A 19885-nucleotide genomic window follows, 5' to 3' on the forward strand; every position below is an offset into this window, starting at 1 on the left:
CACGAGGAAAATGGTGAACAGCACCTCTATCTGACACGCACCAAACTGTTATTGCGATGATGCGCAGGAGTTTAAACTTCAAACAACTGCGTCTTAATTAAACTCAAGTTAAGAATATTAATTGATATTTTTTTAAACCGCCGCAATACATCTATCTTCAATTATTTTATTGATATAGCACTATTTTAAATTTTACCGTCATATATAAAAATTCCAAATAAAATGGACAAATTTTCAAGGAGTAATATTCTCAGGGATCTGATGATCCACTTTTTTCGTGGTATCAACCCCGAAATCGTCTAAAAAGTATTTATGCTATGCCATCGCATAGAAGAAATCGACAGAGTATAATTTGCGTTTGAAATACGTGTACTTAACAGAAAATTATTTTCGCCATTTCGGGGTTGGCCCTTATTTAAAGTTTTTCAAAACCTAAAATGTACCTATTTACCTCTTAAAGTAAGGCTAGTCATTAAAATCATCTGTTTTTGTCTCATTAAAATCAGACTAATACCTAGTTTGTCAGATGTTTTATCACATGCAATCGATTCTACAACATATCTCCGGCTCATAGATACATTGTTGCAAAATATGGCTTAGGTAAGTAATTATTTTGCATAGGTAATTATATGAACACCCTGATTTCCTACAAGATAAATAATATCCTATGCCAAATTCGACACAGTAAATGTATAAGTAATTTCAGAGATATGGATTAGATAATTAGTAGACGTATTTTTTCGTACTCGTAGTGACCCGGCCTACGCACCATCAGCATATGTGTGTTCTACACAGGTTTTTAACCTTTTCGACGCCAATGACCGATATATCCGCACCGTAAGTTCAACGCCAAAGACCGATTAATCGGTCACAGACCACAGAGCAACATAGACCTACGTGCATATGCATACAGTTCAATTTCAGTTTTGACACTTCGGTGACGTGGCGTCAGCGTGACAGCTTTTATGTTTGACACGGCGTCGAAAAGGTTAATACATTTTCATTTTTAGTTTTAATCGTGTTTCGATAGATGGAATTAAATTTACTCTGACTACAAAATTTACTATGACGATAACCCTCTATACTATCTATTTCTTACTACTATCTATTCTCTTTGGTTTCTCCAATATATCTTCAGATCGCAACTATTTTTCATTTGAAATGTACTAATCACTTTTACTCAATGCCACAATAGCCAATACCTAAATAGGTTCATGAGTTTTAAATGTAACGGAAGTGCAATCTGAAGGCTGATCACCGTTGCGCAGGCGCATACGATATGCATTAGTGCAGTTTTATCGCCATCTTGGTGCAACATCCTCTTCATTTGCGTCTTCGTCGGTTCATCGGGCGATATATTGTGCCAACTTAGTTGAGTTGATACTTTTGTTATGGTATAGGAGGCAAACAAGTAGACGAATCGCCTGATGGTAAGCCATAGGGAATATTACGCGAAACTCTGCGTAAGGGGCGCCACTACCAAACTTACTCACAATCTGAGGGTCTACCGCAAACGAGAGAGTCGAAAATTTGTTATCTAACCTCTCTATCACTCTTGCATATTCGAGTGATAGAGAGGCAGATAGCTTTCGCGTTTCCCGGTAGGCCCTTTGTAAAGAAACCGCCTTGTTGTATCAATGTTATATTTTATTGTCTGTGAAAACAGTTTAAGGCACATTATGTATAAGTTACTCTATGGTTTACGATGGGTGCTAGTGCTGCACTCTGGCGGCAGAACATTGCGGTAATATCTCCCTACTACCGTCACCCATGTACACCTGCAATACTAGAGGGGTTGCGAGTGCCTTTATATACGGGTCACTCTAAAATTCAGGGACCAAAACATCGAAAAGCGAGCGCGAAAATTGATCAATTGCCACTTTAGTGTAAGCTGCAAAAGAGCATATCCACTTTGTGAATGGAATTAATTCATAAATTGGTCACTTTTGCAGCTGAGTGTACATTACTTATTGCTAATATTTCATATGTTGTACCTTTATACTGCTTGAAATTTTGCAGACCTGTTTCAATTACTAAAATTTTGTGTCATTAAAAAACGCAGTTTCTGGATAAGTGCAAAATAGGTTGAAAATATACTTATGTAAAGACAAGAACAGAACAGATGCGTAAATTATCTAATTATTGTTGCTGTGTTTTAGAAGTAATCATTATCAGCGCTTTTTTTCAAAAACCTCATATTGTAGTAAACCTTATTTGAATACTCTACTACGTCTTTCCTCTTTATTAAACTACACAATTTCTGAGAAATTCATTAATTCGCCCCCGGATTCGGAACACGGATTAAACTTAAGTAGGTACATGTCGCTTGCGACATACAACGTTGTACATCAAGCGAGCCCAGTTAACAGTTAAGAGGGGCTTAACGTAAAATTGTAGTGTATACTGAGTTTTTAAACGGTCTAATCAAAGGCAAATGCAATTGTAAAAAACTGGCCAAGTGCGAGTTGGACTCGCGCTCGCTGCGCTATTAGCTGGGTCATACACCTAATGCGGTTGCCCAAAAATTGTCGTTAATTGTTTCCGTTCAGCTAGTATGAGCGGACTGTAAAATGACTGCAGTTTGGCCTTGTTTAACCTTATTGGTTCCATTTTAAAACATTTTCTTAAGAATACATCTTAGTACATACATTAACTAAAGGAAGATGTAATTTTAAGAAAATATATGAAATTGAAAACAAAAGAGGGTTGTTCAGTGTAATGTCAGTATGCTAACTAGTATTAACTAACGTGCTACCTAGTATTAAGTACTCATATTAATCGGAATATTTAAATTTCGTGTTACATCAATGCAACATCCTCAATCGTGTCAGTTCCGTCCACGTAACCATTTCAACCGAAACAAAATTGTGAAATGTGGCATATAGATTAAATTTACTTATTATCATGCAAGTATCATGCATGCATGTTTATATTATATTTTATATTTCATCATCCTCTAAGGGGTGAAATAGATGAAGATGGGAACAGGAGTACAAACAGAAACCCTCTTAACTGTCCATCGGTAGACCTTATGGCTATTGTAATAAAGTTTACGAGCTGTCAGTTATAGTTTGTAGCTTTCTAATAGAGCCCGAAGGCTAATCCTATTGTCTATTGTTAAGTAAAACCGCTCGTGCCACGTGCCACAACCACCTGCATAAAAAATCAGTACTTCGGTTACTGAGTGCCGGCGAGTCGAACGCTACAGAACCAGTCTAAAATGTGTCATCGAGATGCGTAACAAAGGCGCGTTATCGGAGAGCGCACCTACACTGGGCTATAACCGCGAAAATCGAAGTTCGCAAATTGCGGGCATTTTTCTCTGTCACTCTTATTACGCCTTCATTGGAGTAACAGAGAAAGATCCCCGCAATTTGCGAATTTCGGTTTTCCCGGTAGCCCCTCTGGTTTTTTGAGCGTTGGACTAGCCCGCGCTCAGGTGCCAAATAGAATAATTAGGACCCTTTTTTGCAGGTAAGTAGCACGTGCGGTTTTACTGAACAATAGACAATAGGATAAGCCTTGGGGCTCTACTAGAAAGCTACAAACTATAACAGTGTACGGTCAGCATCAAAGTAGCTCGAACTACACGTCAAAATAATCCAATAACCATTCCGTAACAGCTTAACAAAAAGAGATATTTCTATAGAGAAATAGAGTCCGTTCGGAAAGAGAACACTCGCAGAACGTATTGGGAATTATACATTCCACGACTCTTCTCTTTCCGAACAGACTCTACCTATGTAGAATAATTAGACTGTAACAGATACCGTCAATATCCTCCTCCAATTGAGGGGGGATTTAAATCTTCTCGGGGCAGAGGTGTAGGGTTGGAGCCGGTGTAGCCTTATTTGACGTTCATAACAATGATTTATAACTCAAGATAGGTTATAGGCGTTCCAAAATTGAAGCGCTGAACTTGTGACAAATAGGACAAGTTTCCTTTAGACGCGGCTGGACAAGCGAGAAATGTGCACGTGCTAACGAGCTCCCGCACACCGAAAGAGAAAGAGACGACCTTATGTTTAACAACGAGTGTGACAAAGATGGATGTAATGAGAAAACTAATCAAAAATAATAGATTTCTTCGTAGGCACAGAAATAAATATGGAAGTATTTTTTGTGCTCCTCAAGTATGAGTATAACCTATCTATGGTTATATAATATCATTGGTTCATAAGCGCATTGTAATTATGCCTACTTGAATAAACTATCTTTTATCTTATCTTTAGCTTTAATTTGGGTTATAATAAGGATGGCGGAGTGAATATGGGTAAAACTTGTAATAGTGTCACGTGATTGTATAGTAGATTTCATATTATACAATTTGTTTTGTAGTTTTTAGGGTTCCGTACCCAAAGGGTAAAAACGGGACCCTATTACTAAGACTCCGCTGTCCGTCCGTCCGTCCGTCCGTCTGTCACCAGGCTGTATCTCACGAACCGTGATAGCTAGACAGTTGAAATTTTCACAGATGATGTATTTCTGTTGATGCTATAACAACAAATACTAAAAACAGAATAAAATAAAGATTTAAGTGGGGCTCCCATACAACAAACGTGATTTTTGACCGAAGTTAAGCAACGTCGGGCGGGGTCAGTACTTACTTAGATGGGTGACCGTTTTTTTGCTTGTTTTGCTCTATTTTTTGTTGATGGTGCGGAACCCTCCGTGCGCGAGTCCGACTCGCACTTGGCCGGTTTTTTTTATGAAATGGTCAAGTAACTCTCGTTCCAGGTTTTATCCCTATTCACCTCATACTACTTTACTTACTACTTACTTTGCATGCGAAACCTAGAGATTTAAGTATCTCTATTTGGAAAAGTTATCCAGGGTGGCAGTTACTTTAAATAAAATAAAAAAGCGGCCATTTATGATTTAGGCGATTTATGACGTATTAAAAAAAACTACTTGCTAGATCTCGTTCAAACCAATTTTCGATGGAAGTTTACATGGTAATGTACATCATATATTTTTTTTAGTTTTATCATTCTCTTATTTTAGAAGTTAGGGGGGGGACACACATTTTACCACTTTGGAAGTGTCTCTCGCGCAAACTATTCAGTTTAGAAAAAAATTATATTAGAAACCTCAATATCATTTTTGAAGACCTATCCATAGATACCCCACACGTATGGGTTTGATGAAAAAAAAATTTTGAGTTTCAGTTCGAAGTATGGGGAACCCCAAAAATTTATTGCTTTTTTTTTCTATTTTTGTGTGAAAATCTTAATGCGGTTCACAGAATACATCTACTTACCAAGTTTCAACAGTATAGTTCTTATAGTTTCGGAGAAAAGTGGCTGTGACATACGGACGGACAGACAGACGGACAGACAGACAGACAGATAGACAGACAGACATGACGAATCTATAAGGGTTCCGTTTTTTGCCATTTGACTACGGAACCCTAAAAAACAACAGGTTGCACTCCGGGAGTGCCGGCAGAAGTGAAAACTCAATGACTAGTGCAAAATGTCTGCAGCACTATGTATAATTGAGGTTAACGCCACCTAGCGTTATTTCGTCGCATTACTTGAAACCCCTAAGCACATCACTGTTAGTACTCGAGTTATATTAATACCAGTAAGAGGGAAACTCACTAGATGGCATTTAAATCAATAAAGAAAAACTCAATGACATTGTAACAGTTTTTCGATCAGGTCACGTGTCCGTCCGTCCGGACCGTCGTAAGACGGTCACGTGATCTGTCGCGAATTTAACATTTTTTCCCCACCTCAAAAAGTGCACAGCGCCGCTAAAGAAGTTTTCACTTCAAAAACCGGTAGGTAAAGTCATTGCACCAACTCCGCTAACACTGTCATAATAGAAAAATGCAATAAATACTACAATTACAACACGGTTCACTTTATATACTTATGTCAATTATATAGATATTGCTTGTCAAGAGATGTGTGAACACACCATACCTTCTACAGTCGCCATCAGATAATAATATTACAGAGCAGCCAAGGTGCTCAAAAATATCTGAACGCGCGCTCTAACGCCTTGACAATAGAGGCGTGTTCAGATATTTTATGAGCACCTTGGCCGCTCCGATATATCTGATGTCGGCTGTACTGAGTAATGTTGACAATTTACCAGAGAATCAGTGCATGGATGCGGAAAACCTTTATAAAAATTACAAAGGAATTTGTACTCTAATACTAAGGATAAAAGGTTGGAATTTGTCGTTGTGGTTTAGTGTTACAAAAGCGTTTAGTAGGTTTTTTAGCTCGCGCCGTTTTTGATTATCTTGATGTTATAAATTATGACATAAGGTTTTGTCATATGGTGATGGGGATATTAAAGTTTTAAACACTGTATATTTTACAAGCTTTTATTTAACTTGCCCTATACGTATTAATTATTTTGTTAGTGTGGGTCAAATCGTGGAAGCTACATTTGACCCACTTCCCGATTTCAGATTAAGCTGAAATTTGCATATGTAAATAGGATGACATTGCAATATTACGATAACTTGGAGCTGATCTGATGATGGAGACAGGACGTGGCCATGGGAGCTCTGTGATAAAACAACGCAAACTAATTGTGTTTGGGGTTGTTAGAATTGTGTCGATGAGTATTAGTTGCCTATGGAAAGAAAAGTACAGTCAGCGATAAAACCTTGTCAAAATAACGAGCAGAAGTTTTACGTACAAAACTAATAAAGTACCTATAGGTAGTTACTCGCTTTTTTTCCTTGTACAGCGGTGGCAGCATGATTACATTTTTATCGCTTGTCACTATGCCTGTCACTTTCGCACTTACATACTTGTTAGAACGTGACAGGCATAGTGACAGGCGATAAAAATGCCGCCGTGCTACCGCCGCTGGTATTCATATTTTAGCAACGAAAACTAGTACCATACCTATGCCTGGTATATGGTATATGTATCATATATATGAATATTAACGTATACGTAACGTATTTGATGAATATTAACGTAACATATATATGTTACGTTAATATTCATCCCAAGTTTCACATATTGTAAGCGTGCCGTTTGAAAATGAGAGCTTGGCTTTGATTGTATGGCAGCGGCATTTTGACGGGTTCTTGTGGCCCTTAACAACATCATCGGTCTTTCTTGTTGTTTTCTGTCTAGTTGTGTTGTTTGTAACGTGGTCAAGACATACCTTATACTCATGAGAGTATAAGGTATGTCCATGAGGACAAATGTAAAAAATGCTTAATTAAATAATTTTGATATTACTTTAGGTGCTGTGTGTGTTTACCCCATTAGTGTTTTTTTTTTAAGTTCCTCTAAATTATAGTTCGTTTTTTTTTAGAAATAAGGTAAACAATCTTGATGTGTCTTTTAATTGAAAAACACATTTTAAAAATAAGTTACGGCAAATATGTAACAATTATGAATCTAATACGATCATTTATATTCTTCTGCTTTCATAAGTAATAGTTTTTGATTTTTAAAAAGCGTTTTTCAATTAAAAGACACATCAAGATTGTTTACCTTATTTTAAAAGTCGTGTCAAGATCGCTTACCTACTTGCAAGTTCTTTCTAATGCTAAAAAAACCGGCCAAGTGCGAGTCGGACTCGCGCACGGAGGGTTCCGCACCATCAACAAAAATAGAGCAAAACAAGCAAAAAAACGGTCACCCATCCAAGTACTGACCCCGCCCGACGTTGCTTAACTTCGGTCAAAAATCACGTTTGTTGTATGGGAGCCCCGCTTAAATCTTAATTTTATTCTGTTTTTAGTATTTGTTGTTATAGCGGCAACAGAAATACATCATATGTGAAAATTTCAACTGTCTAGCTATCACGGTTCGTGAGATACAGCCTGGTGACAGACGGACGGACGGACGGACGGACGGACAGCGAAGTCTTAGTAATAGGGTCCCGTTTTTACCCTTTGGGTACGGAACCCTAAAAACGAACTATAGTGCATGAGTATAGTTATTTGCCGTCATCGTCAAAAGCATTTTTCGTCATCATCAGTCATTGTAGACATCGTCAATCGTGTCAGCTCCTGTACCTAATAAGGAAACATTATTTCGAGTTATATAAAGGAGTTTATCCTTATACAAGTTATTGGTGCTGGGCGTTCCGTGAAGAGTGGTCGCAAAAGGTGTGGCATAGCCGTGTATAAACCAATAATGGTGTCTACAGCATTTATGCTTTTAACGGTAAGTGATGTTGGCAAGTCCAACAGAAATAAAACTTTATTCCGTTACCATGGAAACCATAATAAAACACTCCACATTCTCACCTAAAAGCATTGAGGTATATAACAAGAGACGACATCTTGAACAAAATGTTTCCGCACCTCAGAGAAGTGCATGCATGCATGCGAAGCCGAAAATTGTTAATAAATAAATAATAATAAATAATAATAAATAAATATTATAGGACTTTATTACACAAATTGACTAAGCCCCACGGTAAGCTCAAGAAAGCTTGTGTTGTGGGTACTCAGACAACGATATACATAATATACAAATACTTAAATACATAGAAAACAACCATGACTCAGGAACAAATATCTGTGCTCATCACACAAATAAATACCCTTACTGGGATTCGAACCCAGGACCGCGGCTTCACAGGCAGGGTCACTACCCACTAGGCCAGACCAGTCGTCAAACAGTCGTCAGTCGTTAAAGACGCCACGAGTATTTTTTGACTCAGTTAAACAACGTTGCATACAATACTTTTTATACGACCAAACATTTACTTTGAAAACTAAATAATAATAGTAAATCAAGAGTTATTCCATTGCTTACCGGTGAAATGTTATTCCATCCCTTTTATTATATTTTCTGGTGCTATTGTTGCAACTTTTTAACACGCACGACATCATTTTTTAATTTTTTTTTTAATTTTCTGTACATGTGTGGCATCTCGTCAGTGGTCGGTCACGTACTAAAAGCAAAGAAGTGCATGCACTTCTCTGAGGTGCCGAAAGATTTTGTTCGAGATGTCGTCTCTTGTATATACCTCAATGGCTAAAAGTGCTAATTTTATTTTACTTTTCATTTTGATACAATAATTATAATATATTAAATATAGTTTTGTGATTAGAATAAGAATAAGAAAGTTTTTATTGTCCACTGTGTAGGTATACATATAAATGATCTTTGCAAATAAATGGTATCAACAGCTGCCCTTTGCGGACATACAACATGACTTATAGTTACTAGACTCACAGCCATATTCGTACTTTAAGATACGTCAAATACTAGAGATTGAAACGATATGGATTGGATATGTCAGTGTCAAACAAGTGTCAAAAGTGACGCGTTTGTTTGAAGAAACGTCACTTTTGACACTGACATATCCAATCCATATCGTTTCAATCTCTAGTATTTGACGTATTTTAAAGTTCGAATATAGCCGTTAGTTTACTTCTTCGCCCATTCAGAACGAATTCTCTTTCTCTTTAGAAAGACTCATTTTTTCTATTATTCCTTCAATTATAGTCTTTAATTTTGTATTAAGCAGAAACGTCTGCGAACGATGCTATTAAGCTTCGAAATAAATTAAAAGTGGAAAAATTCACTGTCTTGGGTGGGACTTGAACCCACGACCACTGGATCACTAGTACAGTGCTCTTCCATCTGAGCTACCAAGACCGTACCCAATTCAGTGAAAATTTCCACCATATATGAGCCCTAGGGAGGCTCATAGCGACATCTACCGTAAGAGAGTACTACACTTCTTAAACGGCTACCAGAGTTCCAAATCATATTGGAAATTCACCAGTAATGATGCGCTATCCCATACGAAATTACGAAATTAATAGTAATTACCAGGAATGTATTTCATTGGGGCTAGCCCTAGAAAATACCGGTTGAAAATCCATACTAATGCATACTAATACTAATATTATTAATGCGAAAGTGTGTCTGTCTGTCTGTCTGTCTGTCTGTCTGTCTGTCTGTCTGTCTGTCTGTCTGTCTGTCCGTCCGTCCGTCCGTCCGTCAGTCCGTCCGTCCGTCCGTCAGTCCGTCCGTCCGTCCGTCCGTCCGTCCGTCCGTCCGTCCGTCCGTCCGTCCGTCCGTCCGTCCGTCCGTCCGTCCGTCCGTCCGTCCGTCCGTCCGTCTGTCTGTCTGTCTGTTACCTCTTCACGCTTAAACCGCTGAACCGTTTTATTTGAAATTTGGCATGGAGATTGAGTCCCGGGGAAAGACATAGGGTAATAGTTTTTATCCCAGAAGTCATCCTTTAAGGGGGTGAATAGGGGGGTGGAAGATTGTACCGGAAATCGATAAAAAGCAGATTGGAAAAAAATAAGCTACCCAAATTACTAACTCCACGCAGACGAAGTCATGTGCAAAAGCTAGCAAACAATATTGCTAGAATAGTTAATTAATGACTAAAGTAAACAAGTGACTGTCAGAGTTTACTCAGTAGGGAAGACCCCTCTCAGTAATAGAATTCCTTAGCATTATACGTATAACATAAAATTTTAATTAGTCATTATGTTACGATTTCAGGTGTCAACACTAGCTGTCCACGGGAAATATGTGTCCAAAGGTAAAAACTATATATACAAATTAGATTAGCAAATAAGTAATAAATAAGTGTCTAATACCATATTGTACTGTAAAACATATGTCGATTTAAAACACTCATATATTTGAATTTATCGCCACTCGTTTCGAATTTCCTATTTTTCGCACTTGTATCGTAAATATCGTAATCTATTGGTACTTACTATTTCAGTTGATCCGGACACACAACACGGATGCAATGGAAAGACTTTCTGTGACATAAAGCCAGCTGACTATCCGGAGCAGGCGATCGATCGACTTCTCATTAAAGAATTGGTAAGATCACAAGTTTTATTATTATAAATAAGATACATTAAAAACGAAATCTAACTACTTAGTAGGGGAGGTAGGGGACCATTGGGCAGTCGGGAGGCTCGGGCACCCCCTTGTAAATCGTCATGATTTATAGTAAAAATCTTTTGAACTGAATAATAGGATTGTAATAATACAATGCCATTATTAGTGCAGGTAAGTGAACGAGCTCAGTTCAAAAGATTTTTACTAGGTATACAAGCCGGAGCCTCCCGACTGCCCAGTGGTCCCCTACGGCTACTTCCCCTAGATGAGACAAGTAAGTAATCGAACAAGCGAGCGAAAATTCAACTTTCAAGCTTGGGTAAAAATTATTTCGCATGTTCGGATGTTCTCCTCTATAGGGGCCCGTTTCTCAAAAGCTTGTAACTTGTAATACAAGTGGAACTCCCTTTTTAACAAAAGCTGTCAAAAAGTGACATCCGCTTGTATTACAAGTTACAAGCTTTTGATAAACGGGGCACTGGTCGTCTAAATAGTTTTTTTTTTGTCGATATTTTTTAGGGTTCCGTACCCAAAGGGTAAAAACGGGACCCTATTACTAAGACTCCGCTGTCCGTCCGTCCGTCCGTCTGTCACCAGGCTGTATCGCACGAACCGTGATAGCTAGACAGTTGAAATTTTCACAGATGATGTATTTCTGTTGCCGCTATAACAACAAATACTAAAAACAGAATAAAATAAAGATTTAAGTGGGGCTCTCATACAACAAACGTGATTTTTGACCGAAGTTAAACAACGTCGGGCGGGGTCAGTACTTGGATGGGTGACCGTTTTTTGCTTGGTTTGCTCTATTTTTTGTTGATGGTGCGGAACCCTCCGTGCGCGAGTCCGACTCGCACTTGGCCGGTTTTTTTTTTGGAATATCTTCAAAATGACGGAGTCAGGGGTTTGCGAGGTCTACAGCTCCAAGAACGATTAGTAAAATTATAAGAATAGATATCATTTTGACTTTTGGTAATTTTAGATTTTTCCTTTTTCAGCCTAAGCTTCATCGAAGAAAAAGAGAGTTGGCGACAGAAATGCCAAAAATTGAATCCGGGAGCATTGGTGGCAATTGTGTAACGGTTACGGAGGTACGTCCTACTAGTATTTTTGACATAATAATAAAAAAAAACCGACCAAGTGCGACTTGGTCGGTTTTCGACCCACTTAAATCTTTATTTTATTCTGTTTTTAGTATTTGTTGTTATAGCGGCAACATCATCTGTGAAAATTTCAACTGTCTAGCTATCACGGTTCGTGAGATACAGCCTGGTGACAGACGGACGGACGGACGGACAGCGGAGTCTTAGTAATAGGGTTCCGGTTTTAACCCTTTGGGTACGGAACCCTAAAAATGAACACGTGTAGCGTAGTTCTTGGCAGTGAATGTGTTAAAATAATAATTGAAGAATGGAAGGCTAAATATATAACTACTGATCTTTATTTACCAGTATGGAGGCAATTATTTCATTTACATTTACAGATAAAGACTCCATATGAGCTGAGAAATGAAGGCCAGGTTCCGCAAATCGTCGTGCAATCAAAGTTTTTCGAGCAACAGATACCCTACGTGACGTGTCAAAGCACGTAAGTGTTAAAATATTACATTATCTAGTTAATAAATCAGTATTACTTATAGGACATTATTACGCAATTGACTAAGCTCAATAAGACTTGTGTTGTTGTAGATACTTAGATAAGAATAAATATTTACTCATTTCTATTTTTTTTAACTACGCAAATTCGATTAATTAGTTGACCGGTTAAATACTTGCCAATATAAATTATAAATTCACACAAATAAATGCGCTTACCGGGAGGCATGCCGGGGCCGCGCTTCTTTGGCAGTAAGTATTTGATCGACAATTAAAAGTGCGGAGTAAAAAAACTTTATAATGAAATCGATTATTTTTTGTTGATGATTAATCTATTTTAGTTATTATTTAGGAGTACCTATAGTTTTCAACTTTCCAGCGGTTGAAATCTACAAGGTTAAGGACTTATCTATATATATAAATGCAAGTGTCCTGACTGACTGACTGACTGACTGACTGACTGATTCATCAACGCAGAGCCGAAACTACAAAAGCTAGAAAGTTGAAATTTGCACACTAGGTTGCATTTATAAAGTGTACAAGAGATAAGAAGCGATTTTGAAAAATTCAACCCCTAAGGGGGTTAAAAAGGGGATGAAAGGTTGTATGGGGTACAAGTTTTATTTTAAGCTAGGAATTTAAAACTTTGTAAAAATGTATTATATTAAAAAACAAGAAAACTAATTTCAGCGTTTTTGAAAATTCATCCCCCAAGGTGGTGAAAAAGGGGTTGAAAGTTTGTATGGAGATCAAATATTTTTGTGAGTGTGGGACTTGAAACTTTGTATATGGGGATATTATTATAAGACAAGAAAAGTAATTTCAGCGTTTTTGAAAATTCATCCCCTAACAGGGTTAAAAAGGGGTTGAAAGATTGAATCCATTACAAATGCTTTGAAACTTCTTAGAAAGGCATAATAGCCGATTACAAAATAAAGTAATTACGACGTTTTTGGAAATTCAACCCCTAAGGGGGTTAAAAAGGGGATGAAAGTTCGTCTTGGGGTGCAAATTTCATTTTAAGCTAGGAACTTGAAACTTTGCAAATAGATATTAAATTTAAATACAAGAAAACTAATTTCAGCGTTTTTGAAAATTCATCCCCTAAGGTGGTGAAAAAAGGGTTGAAAGTTTGTATGGATATCAAACATTTTTTCGAGCGCGGGACTTGAATCTTTGTATTTGGGGATATTATTAAAAGACAAGAAAAGTAATTTCAGCCTTTTGTAAAATTCATCCCCTAACAGGGTTAAAAAGAGGTTGAAAGTTTGTATGTGGTTCAAATTTTATTTTAAGCTAGGTACTTGAAAGTTCGTAAAAAGATATATTATTAAAATACAAGAAAAATAATTTCAGCGTTTTTGAAAATTCATCCCCTAAGGTGGTGAAAAAAGGGTTGAAAGTTTGTATGGATATCAAACAATTTTTCGTGCGCGGGACTGGAATCTTTGTATTTGGGGATATTATTAAAAGACAGGAAAAGTTATTTCAGCGTTTTGTAAAATTCATCCCCTAACAGGGTTAAAAAGAGGTTGAAAGTTTGTATGTGGTTCAAATTTTATTTTAAGCTAGGTACTTGAAAGTTCGTAAAAAGATATATTATTAAAATGCAAGAAAACTAATTTCAGCGTTTTTGAAAGTTCATCCCCCAAGGTGGTGAAAAAGGGGTTGAAAGTTTGTATGAAGATCAAATATTTTTGTGAGTGTGGGACTTGAAACTTTGTATATGGGGATATTATTATAAGACAAGAAAAGTAATTTCAGCGTTTTTGAAAATTCATCCCCTAACAGGGTTAAAAAGGGGTTGAAAGATTGAATCCATTACAAATGCTTTGAAACTTCTTAGAAAGGCATAATAGCCGATTACAAAATAAAGTAATTGCGACGTTTTTGGAAATTCAACCCCTAAGGGGGTTAAAAAGGGAATGAAAGTTCGTCTTGGGGTGCAAATTTCATTTTAAGCTAGGAACTTGAAACTTTGCAAATAGATATTAAATTTAAATACAAGAAAACTAATTTCAGCGTTTTTGAAAATTCATCCCCTAAGGTGGTGAAAAAAGGGTTGAAATTTTGTATGGATATCAAACATTTTTTCGAGCGCGGGACTTGAATCTTTGTATTTGGGGATATTATTAAAAGACAAGAAAAGTAATTTCAGCCTTTTGTAAAATTCATCCCCTAACAGGGTTAAAAAGAGGTTGAAAGTTTGTATGTGGTTCAAATTTTATTTTAAGCTAGGTACTTGAAAGTTCGTAAAAAGATATATTATTAAAATACAAGAAAAATAATTTCAGCGTTTTTGAAAATTCATCCCCTAAGGTGGTGAAAAAAGGGTTGAAAGTTTGTATGGATATCAAACATTTTTTCGAGCGCGGGACTGGAATCTTTGTATTTGGGGATATTATTAAAAGACAAGAAAAGTAATTTCAGCCTTTTGTAAAATTCATCCCCTAACAGGGTTAAAAAGAGGTTGAAAGTTTGTATGTGGTTCAAATTTTATTTTAAGCTAGGTACTTGAAAGTTCGTAAAAAGATATATTATTAAAATACAAGAAAAATAATTTCAGCGTTTTTGAAAATTCATCCCCTAAGGTGGTGAAAAAAGGGTTGAAAGTTTGTATGGATATCAAACATTTTTTCGAGCGCGGGACTGGAATCTTTGTATTTGGGGATATTATTAATAGACAGGAAAAGTAATTTCAGCGTTTTGTAAAATTCATCCCCTAACAGGGTTAAAAAGAGGTTGAAAGTTTGTATGTGGTTCAAATTTTATTTTAAGTTAGGTACTTGAAAGTTCGTAAAAAGATATATTATTAAAATGCAAGAAAACTAATTTCAGCGTTTTTGAAAGTTCATCCCCTAAGGTGGTGAAAAAAGGGTTGAAATTTTGTATGGATATCAAACATTTTTTCGAGCGCGGGACTGGAATCTTTGTATTTGGGGATATAATGAAAAGACAGGAAAAGTGATTTCAGCGTTTTGTAAAATTCATCCCCTAACAGGGTTAAAAAGAGGTTGAAAGTTTGTATGTGGTTCAAATTTTATTTTAAGCTAGGTACTTGAAAGTTCGTAAAAAGATATATTATTAAAATACAAGAAAACAAATTTCTGCGTTTTTGAAAATTCATCCCGTAAAGTGTTAAAAGTTTGTATCCATAACAAATGCTTTGAAACTTCTTAGAAAGGCATGATAGCCGATTACAAAATAAAGTAATTGCAACGTTTTTGGAAGTTCAAACCCCTAAGGGATTTAAAAAGGGGATGAAAGTTCGTCTTGGGGTGCAAATTTTATTTTAAGGTAGGAACTTGAAAATTTGCAAAAAGATATTAAATTTAAACACAAGAAAACTAATTTCAGTGTTTTTGAAAATTCATCCCCTAAGGTGACGAAAAAGGGGTTGAAAGTTTGTATGGATATCAAAAATTTTTTCGAGCGCGGGACTTGAATCTTTGTATTTGAGGATATTATTAGAAGATAATACAAGTAATTTCAGCGTTTTGTAAAATTCATCCCCTAACAGGTTTAAAAAGGGGTTGAAAGTTTGTACAGGGTACAAATTTTATTTTAAGCTAGGAACTTGAAACTTCATAAAAAGGTATTATATTAAAACGAAAAAAAAAATAAAATTCAGCGTTTTTGAAAATTTATATCTCAAGGTGGTGAAAAAGGGGTTGAAATTTTGTATGGAGTTCAAACATTTTTGTGAGAACGGGCTTGAATCTTTGTACAGAGGCATATTATTAGAATACAAGAAAAGTGATTTCAGCGTTTTTAAAAATTCATCCCATAAAATGGTTAAAAAGGGGTTGAAAGTTTATATAGGGTTCAAATTTTATTTACTTCAAACTACGTAAATAGGTAGTTAGGTAGTAGGTCTTATTAAATAGAGGACATGAAAATCTTCTAAGGGGGTTGAGAGGGATTATGTCGAGAACAATTTTATTTAGTTAGGGGCTAGAAACTTCGTGGGTTGTGAAAGACAAATCTCATGCGTTGTATAATATTAATAATTAACAAATGATTAACCGTCCTACTGCAATATTTTGCTGTAGAATATATAACCACCAATATACAAATCCACGCGTACGAAGTCGCGGGCAACAGCTATCTATCTATCTATCTATCTATATATATATATAAATGCACGTGTCCTGACTGATTGACTGATTGACTGACTCATCAACGCAGAGCCGAAACTACAAATGCTAGAAAGTTGAAATTTGGACACGAGGTTGCATTTATAAAATGTATAAGAGCTAAGAAGCAATTTTGAGAAATTCTACCCCTAAGGGGGTTAAAAAGGGGATGAAAGTTTGTATGGGGTTCAAGTTTTATTTTGAACTAGGAATTAGAAACTATCAAAAGGTATAATATTAAAAAACAAGAAAACAAATTTCAAAAAGAAAAAGTGAAAAAGGGGTTGAAAGTTTGTATGCACATCAAATATTTTATTGAGTGCGGGATTTGAATCTTCGTATAAGGGCATATTATAAGAATACAAGAAAAGTAATTTCAGCGTTTTTGAAGATTCATCCCCCAAGGTGGTGAAAAAGGGGTTGAAAGTTTGTATGGAGATCAAACATTTTTGTGTGCGGGACTTGAATCTTTGTATAAAGACATATTATTAGAATACAAGAAAAGTAATTTCGGCATTGTTGAAAATTCTTCCCTCAAGTTGGTAAAAAAGGGGTTGAAAATTTGTATGCAGGTCAATCATTTTTTTGAGTGCGGGGCTTGAATCGTTGTATAAAGGCATATTATTATAATACATAATAAGTAATTTCAGCTTTTTTAAAAATTCATCCCCTAAAAGGTTTAAGAAGGGGTTGAAAGTTGGTAGAGAGTTCAAATTTTATTTAAAGCTAGGAACTTCAAACTTCGTAAATAGGTAGTTAGGTAGTAGGTTTTACTAAATAGTGGACTTGAAAATATGCTGGGGGTTGAGAGGGATTATATCGAGAACAATTTTATTCAGTTAGGGGCTTGAAATTTCGTAGCCAGGTTGTGTATAATAATTAACAAAATTAACTGCAGTCCCTACTGCTATCGTTTTCTGCATAATGTTCTAAGCTAATATAGAATATATAACCACCAATATACAAATCCACGCGTACGAAGTCGCGGGCAACAGCTAGTTGTAACATAATAGAAAGTAAGAATAAAGCCCAATCTTTAGATCAACGGTTCATTCACTCAATAAATAGATAAAATAGATTATCCAGAACTTCACTAATGTGTTTTGTTTATTTTCAGAAACCAAACTTGCTTCAAAGACTTATTACTACAAGACACGACGACAATGTGCAGGCAAAAGTTCATCCACACCAAGTTATTCATATACGATACACAAAATAATAAAGTAGAGGCAATTGACGGCCAAATTCCTATAGACTGTGTGTGTGAAACAGTTTAATTATTCATACATTTCATGATGCATTAGAGATGACACGTTAGACCGGGCCGTGTAGCCGGGCACTTACTTTTCTATGACAGATGACCGGTTATCACGTAATGCTTTCCATAGAAAACGAAGCTCCGGAAGCTCCGGCCCGGACACGGCCCGGTCTAACGTGAGTCATCCTTTAGAACAACTTAACCCTTTACCAGGCTAGTTCAAAAATGACAATCGAATGTCAGTCTTGCTGATCGAAAATAGAACATATGTTTGAAGTGCCGTATGTGGGAAATATTTTTATAAGCAAAGGCAATATTTTTTGTAAGTACGGGACTTGAATCTTTGTATAATGACATATTATTAGAATACGAGAAAAGTAATTTCAGCGTTTTTTAAAATTCATACCCTATAAGGGTCCAAAAGGGGTTGAAAGTTTGTATAGGGTTCAAATTTTATTTAAAGCTAGGAACTTGAAACTTCGTAAAAAGGTATTTTATTAAAAAACAAAAAACCTATTCAGCGTTTTTAAAAATTCATCCCCCGAGGAGGTGAAAAAGGGGTTGAAAGTTTGTATGGAGATCAATATTTTTTGTAAGTACGGGACTTGAATCTTTGTATAATGACATATTATTAGAATACGAGAAAAGTAATTTCAGCGTTTTTAAAAATTCATACCCTATAAGGGTTTTTGAGAGTGAGAGACTTAAATCTTTGTATAAAGCCATAGTATTAGAACACAAGACCACTTATTTCAGCGTTTTTAAAAATTCATCCCATAACAGGGTTAAAAAGGGGTTGAAAGATTGTATAGGTTATAATTTTATTTAAAGCTAGGAACTTGAAGCTTCGTAAAAAGGTATTTTATTAAGAGAAAAGAAAACTAATTTCAGAGTTTTTGATAATTCATCCCCCAAGGTGGTGAAGGGGGTCGAAAATTTGTATGGAACCCAAATATTTATCGGAGTGCGGGACTTGAATCGTTGTATAAAGGCATATTATTACAATACAAGAAAAGTGATTCAAGCGTTTTTAAAAATTCATCGCCTAAAAGTTTAAACAGGGGTTGAGAGTTGGTAGGGGGTTCAAATTTTATTTAAAGCTAGGAACTTCAAACTTCGTAAATAGGTAGTTAGGTAGTAGGTTTTATTAAATAGTGGACTTGAAAATCTTCTGGGGGTTGAGAGAGATTATATCGAGATTATCGAGAACAATTTTATTCAGTTAGGGGCTTGAAACTTCGTAGCCAGGTTGTGAAAGACAAATCTCATGCGTTGTATAATAATTAACAAATGATTAACCGTCCCTACTGCTATCTTTTGCTGCATAATGTTCTAAGCTAATGTAGAATTTATAACCACCAACATAGAGAAAAAAATACATTGAGTGCTCACTCCATACGGATGTATGGACTGATGTATGGATTTTTTAACTGATGTTCAGACTATTAATTTCAGTGTCTATATCTAGCATCGAGTAGCGGAACTATCAGTACTGCTACTTGACAAAAGATGTAGCACCGACCGGAAAGTCTTATCTCAATAGCATAAGACTTTCCGGTCGGTGCTACATCTATTGTCAAGTAGCAGTACTGATAGTTCCGGATAGTAGCGGAACTATCAGTACTGCTACTTGACAATAGATGTAGCACCGACCGGAAAGTCTTATCTCAATAGCATAAGACTTTCCGGTCGGTGCTACATCTATTGTCAAGTAGCAGTACTGATAGTTCCGCTACTCGATGCTAGATGCTAATAGTCTTTATCGTACTAAAACTGATGTATGGAGTGAGCACTCTATGTATTTTTTCTCTATGCTACCAATATCCACGCGTACGAAGTCGCGGGCAACAGCTATCTATCTATATATATAAATGCACGTGTCCTGACTGATTGACTGACTGACTGACTGACTGACTGACTGACTCATCAACGCAGAGCCGAAACTACAAATGCTAGAAGGTTGAAATTTGCACACTAGGTTGAATTTATAAAGTGTACAAGAGCTAAGAAGCGATTTTGAAAAATTCAACCCCTAAGGGGGTTAAAAAGGGGATGAAAGGTTGTATGGGGTACAAGTTT

The 19885-nt window shown here is 36.3% G+C and overlaps 1 protein-coding gene and 1 non-coding gene across 2 annotated transcripts; one reads left to right on the forward strand and one right to left on the reverse strand.

The window, feature by feature from the left end:
• Window positions 1-8043: 8043 nt before the first annotated feature.
• Window positions 8044-17837, forward strand: LOC134649810 (uncharacterized). Its single transcript, XM_063504639.1, has 6 exons — window positions 8044-8153; window positions 10464-10503; window positions 10693-10796; window positions 11816-11908; window positions 12301-12404; window positions 17666-17837. The coding sequence occupies exons 1-6, from the start codon at window positions 8124-8126 to the stop codon at window positions 17823-17825; spliced, it is 531 nt and encodes a 176-aa protein (XP_063360709.1). The 5' UTR covers window positions 8044-8123; the 3' UTR covers window positions 17826-17837.
• Window positions 9527-9599, reverse strand: Trnat-agu (transfer RNA threonine (anticodon AGU)). Its single transcript has one exon. It is a non-coding gene; the product is annotated as a tRNA-Thr (tRNA).
• Window positions 17838-19885: the final 2048 nt, after the last annotated feature.

The sequence above is a fragment of the Cydia amplana genome, chromosome 7 (assembly GCF_948474715.1).
Source record: "Cydia amplana chromosome 7, ilCydAmpl1.1, whole genome shotgun sequence".
Classification (NCBI taxonomy): domain Eukaryota; kingdom Metazoa; phylum Arthropoda; class Insecta; order Lepidoptera; family Tortricidae; genus Cydia; species Cydia amplana.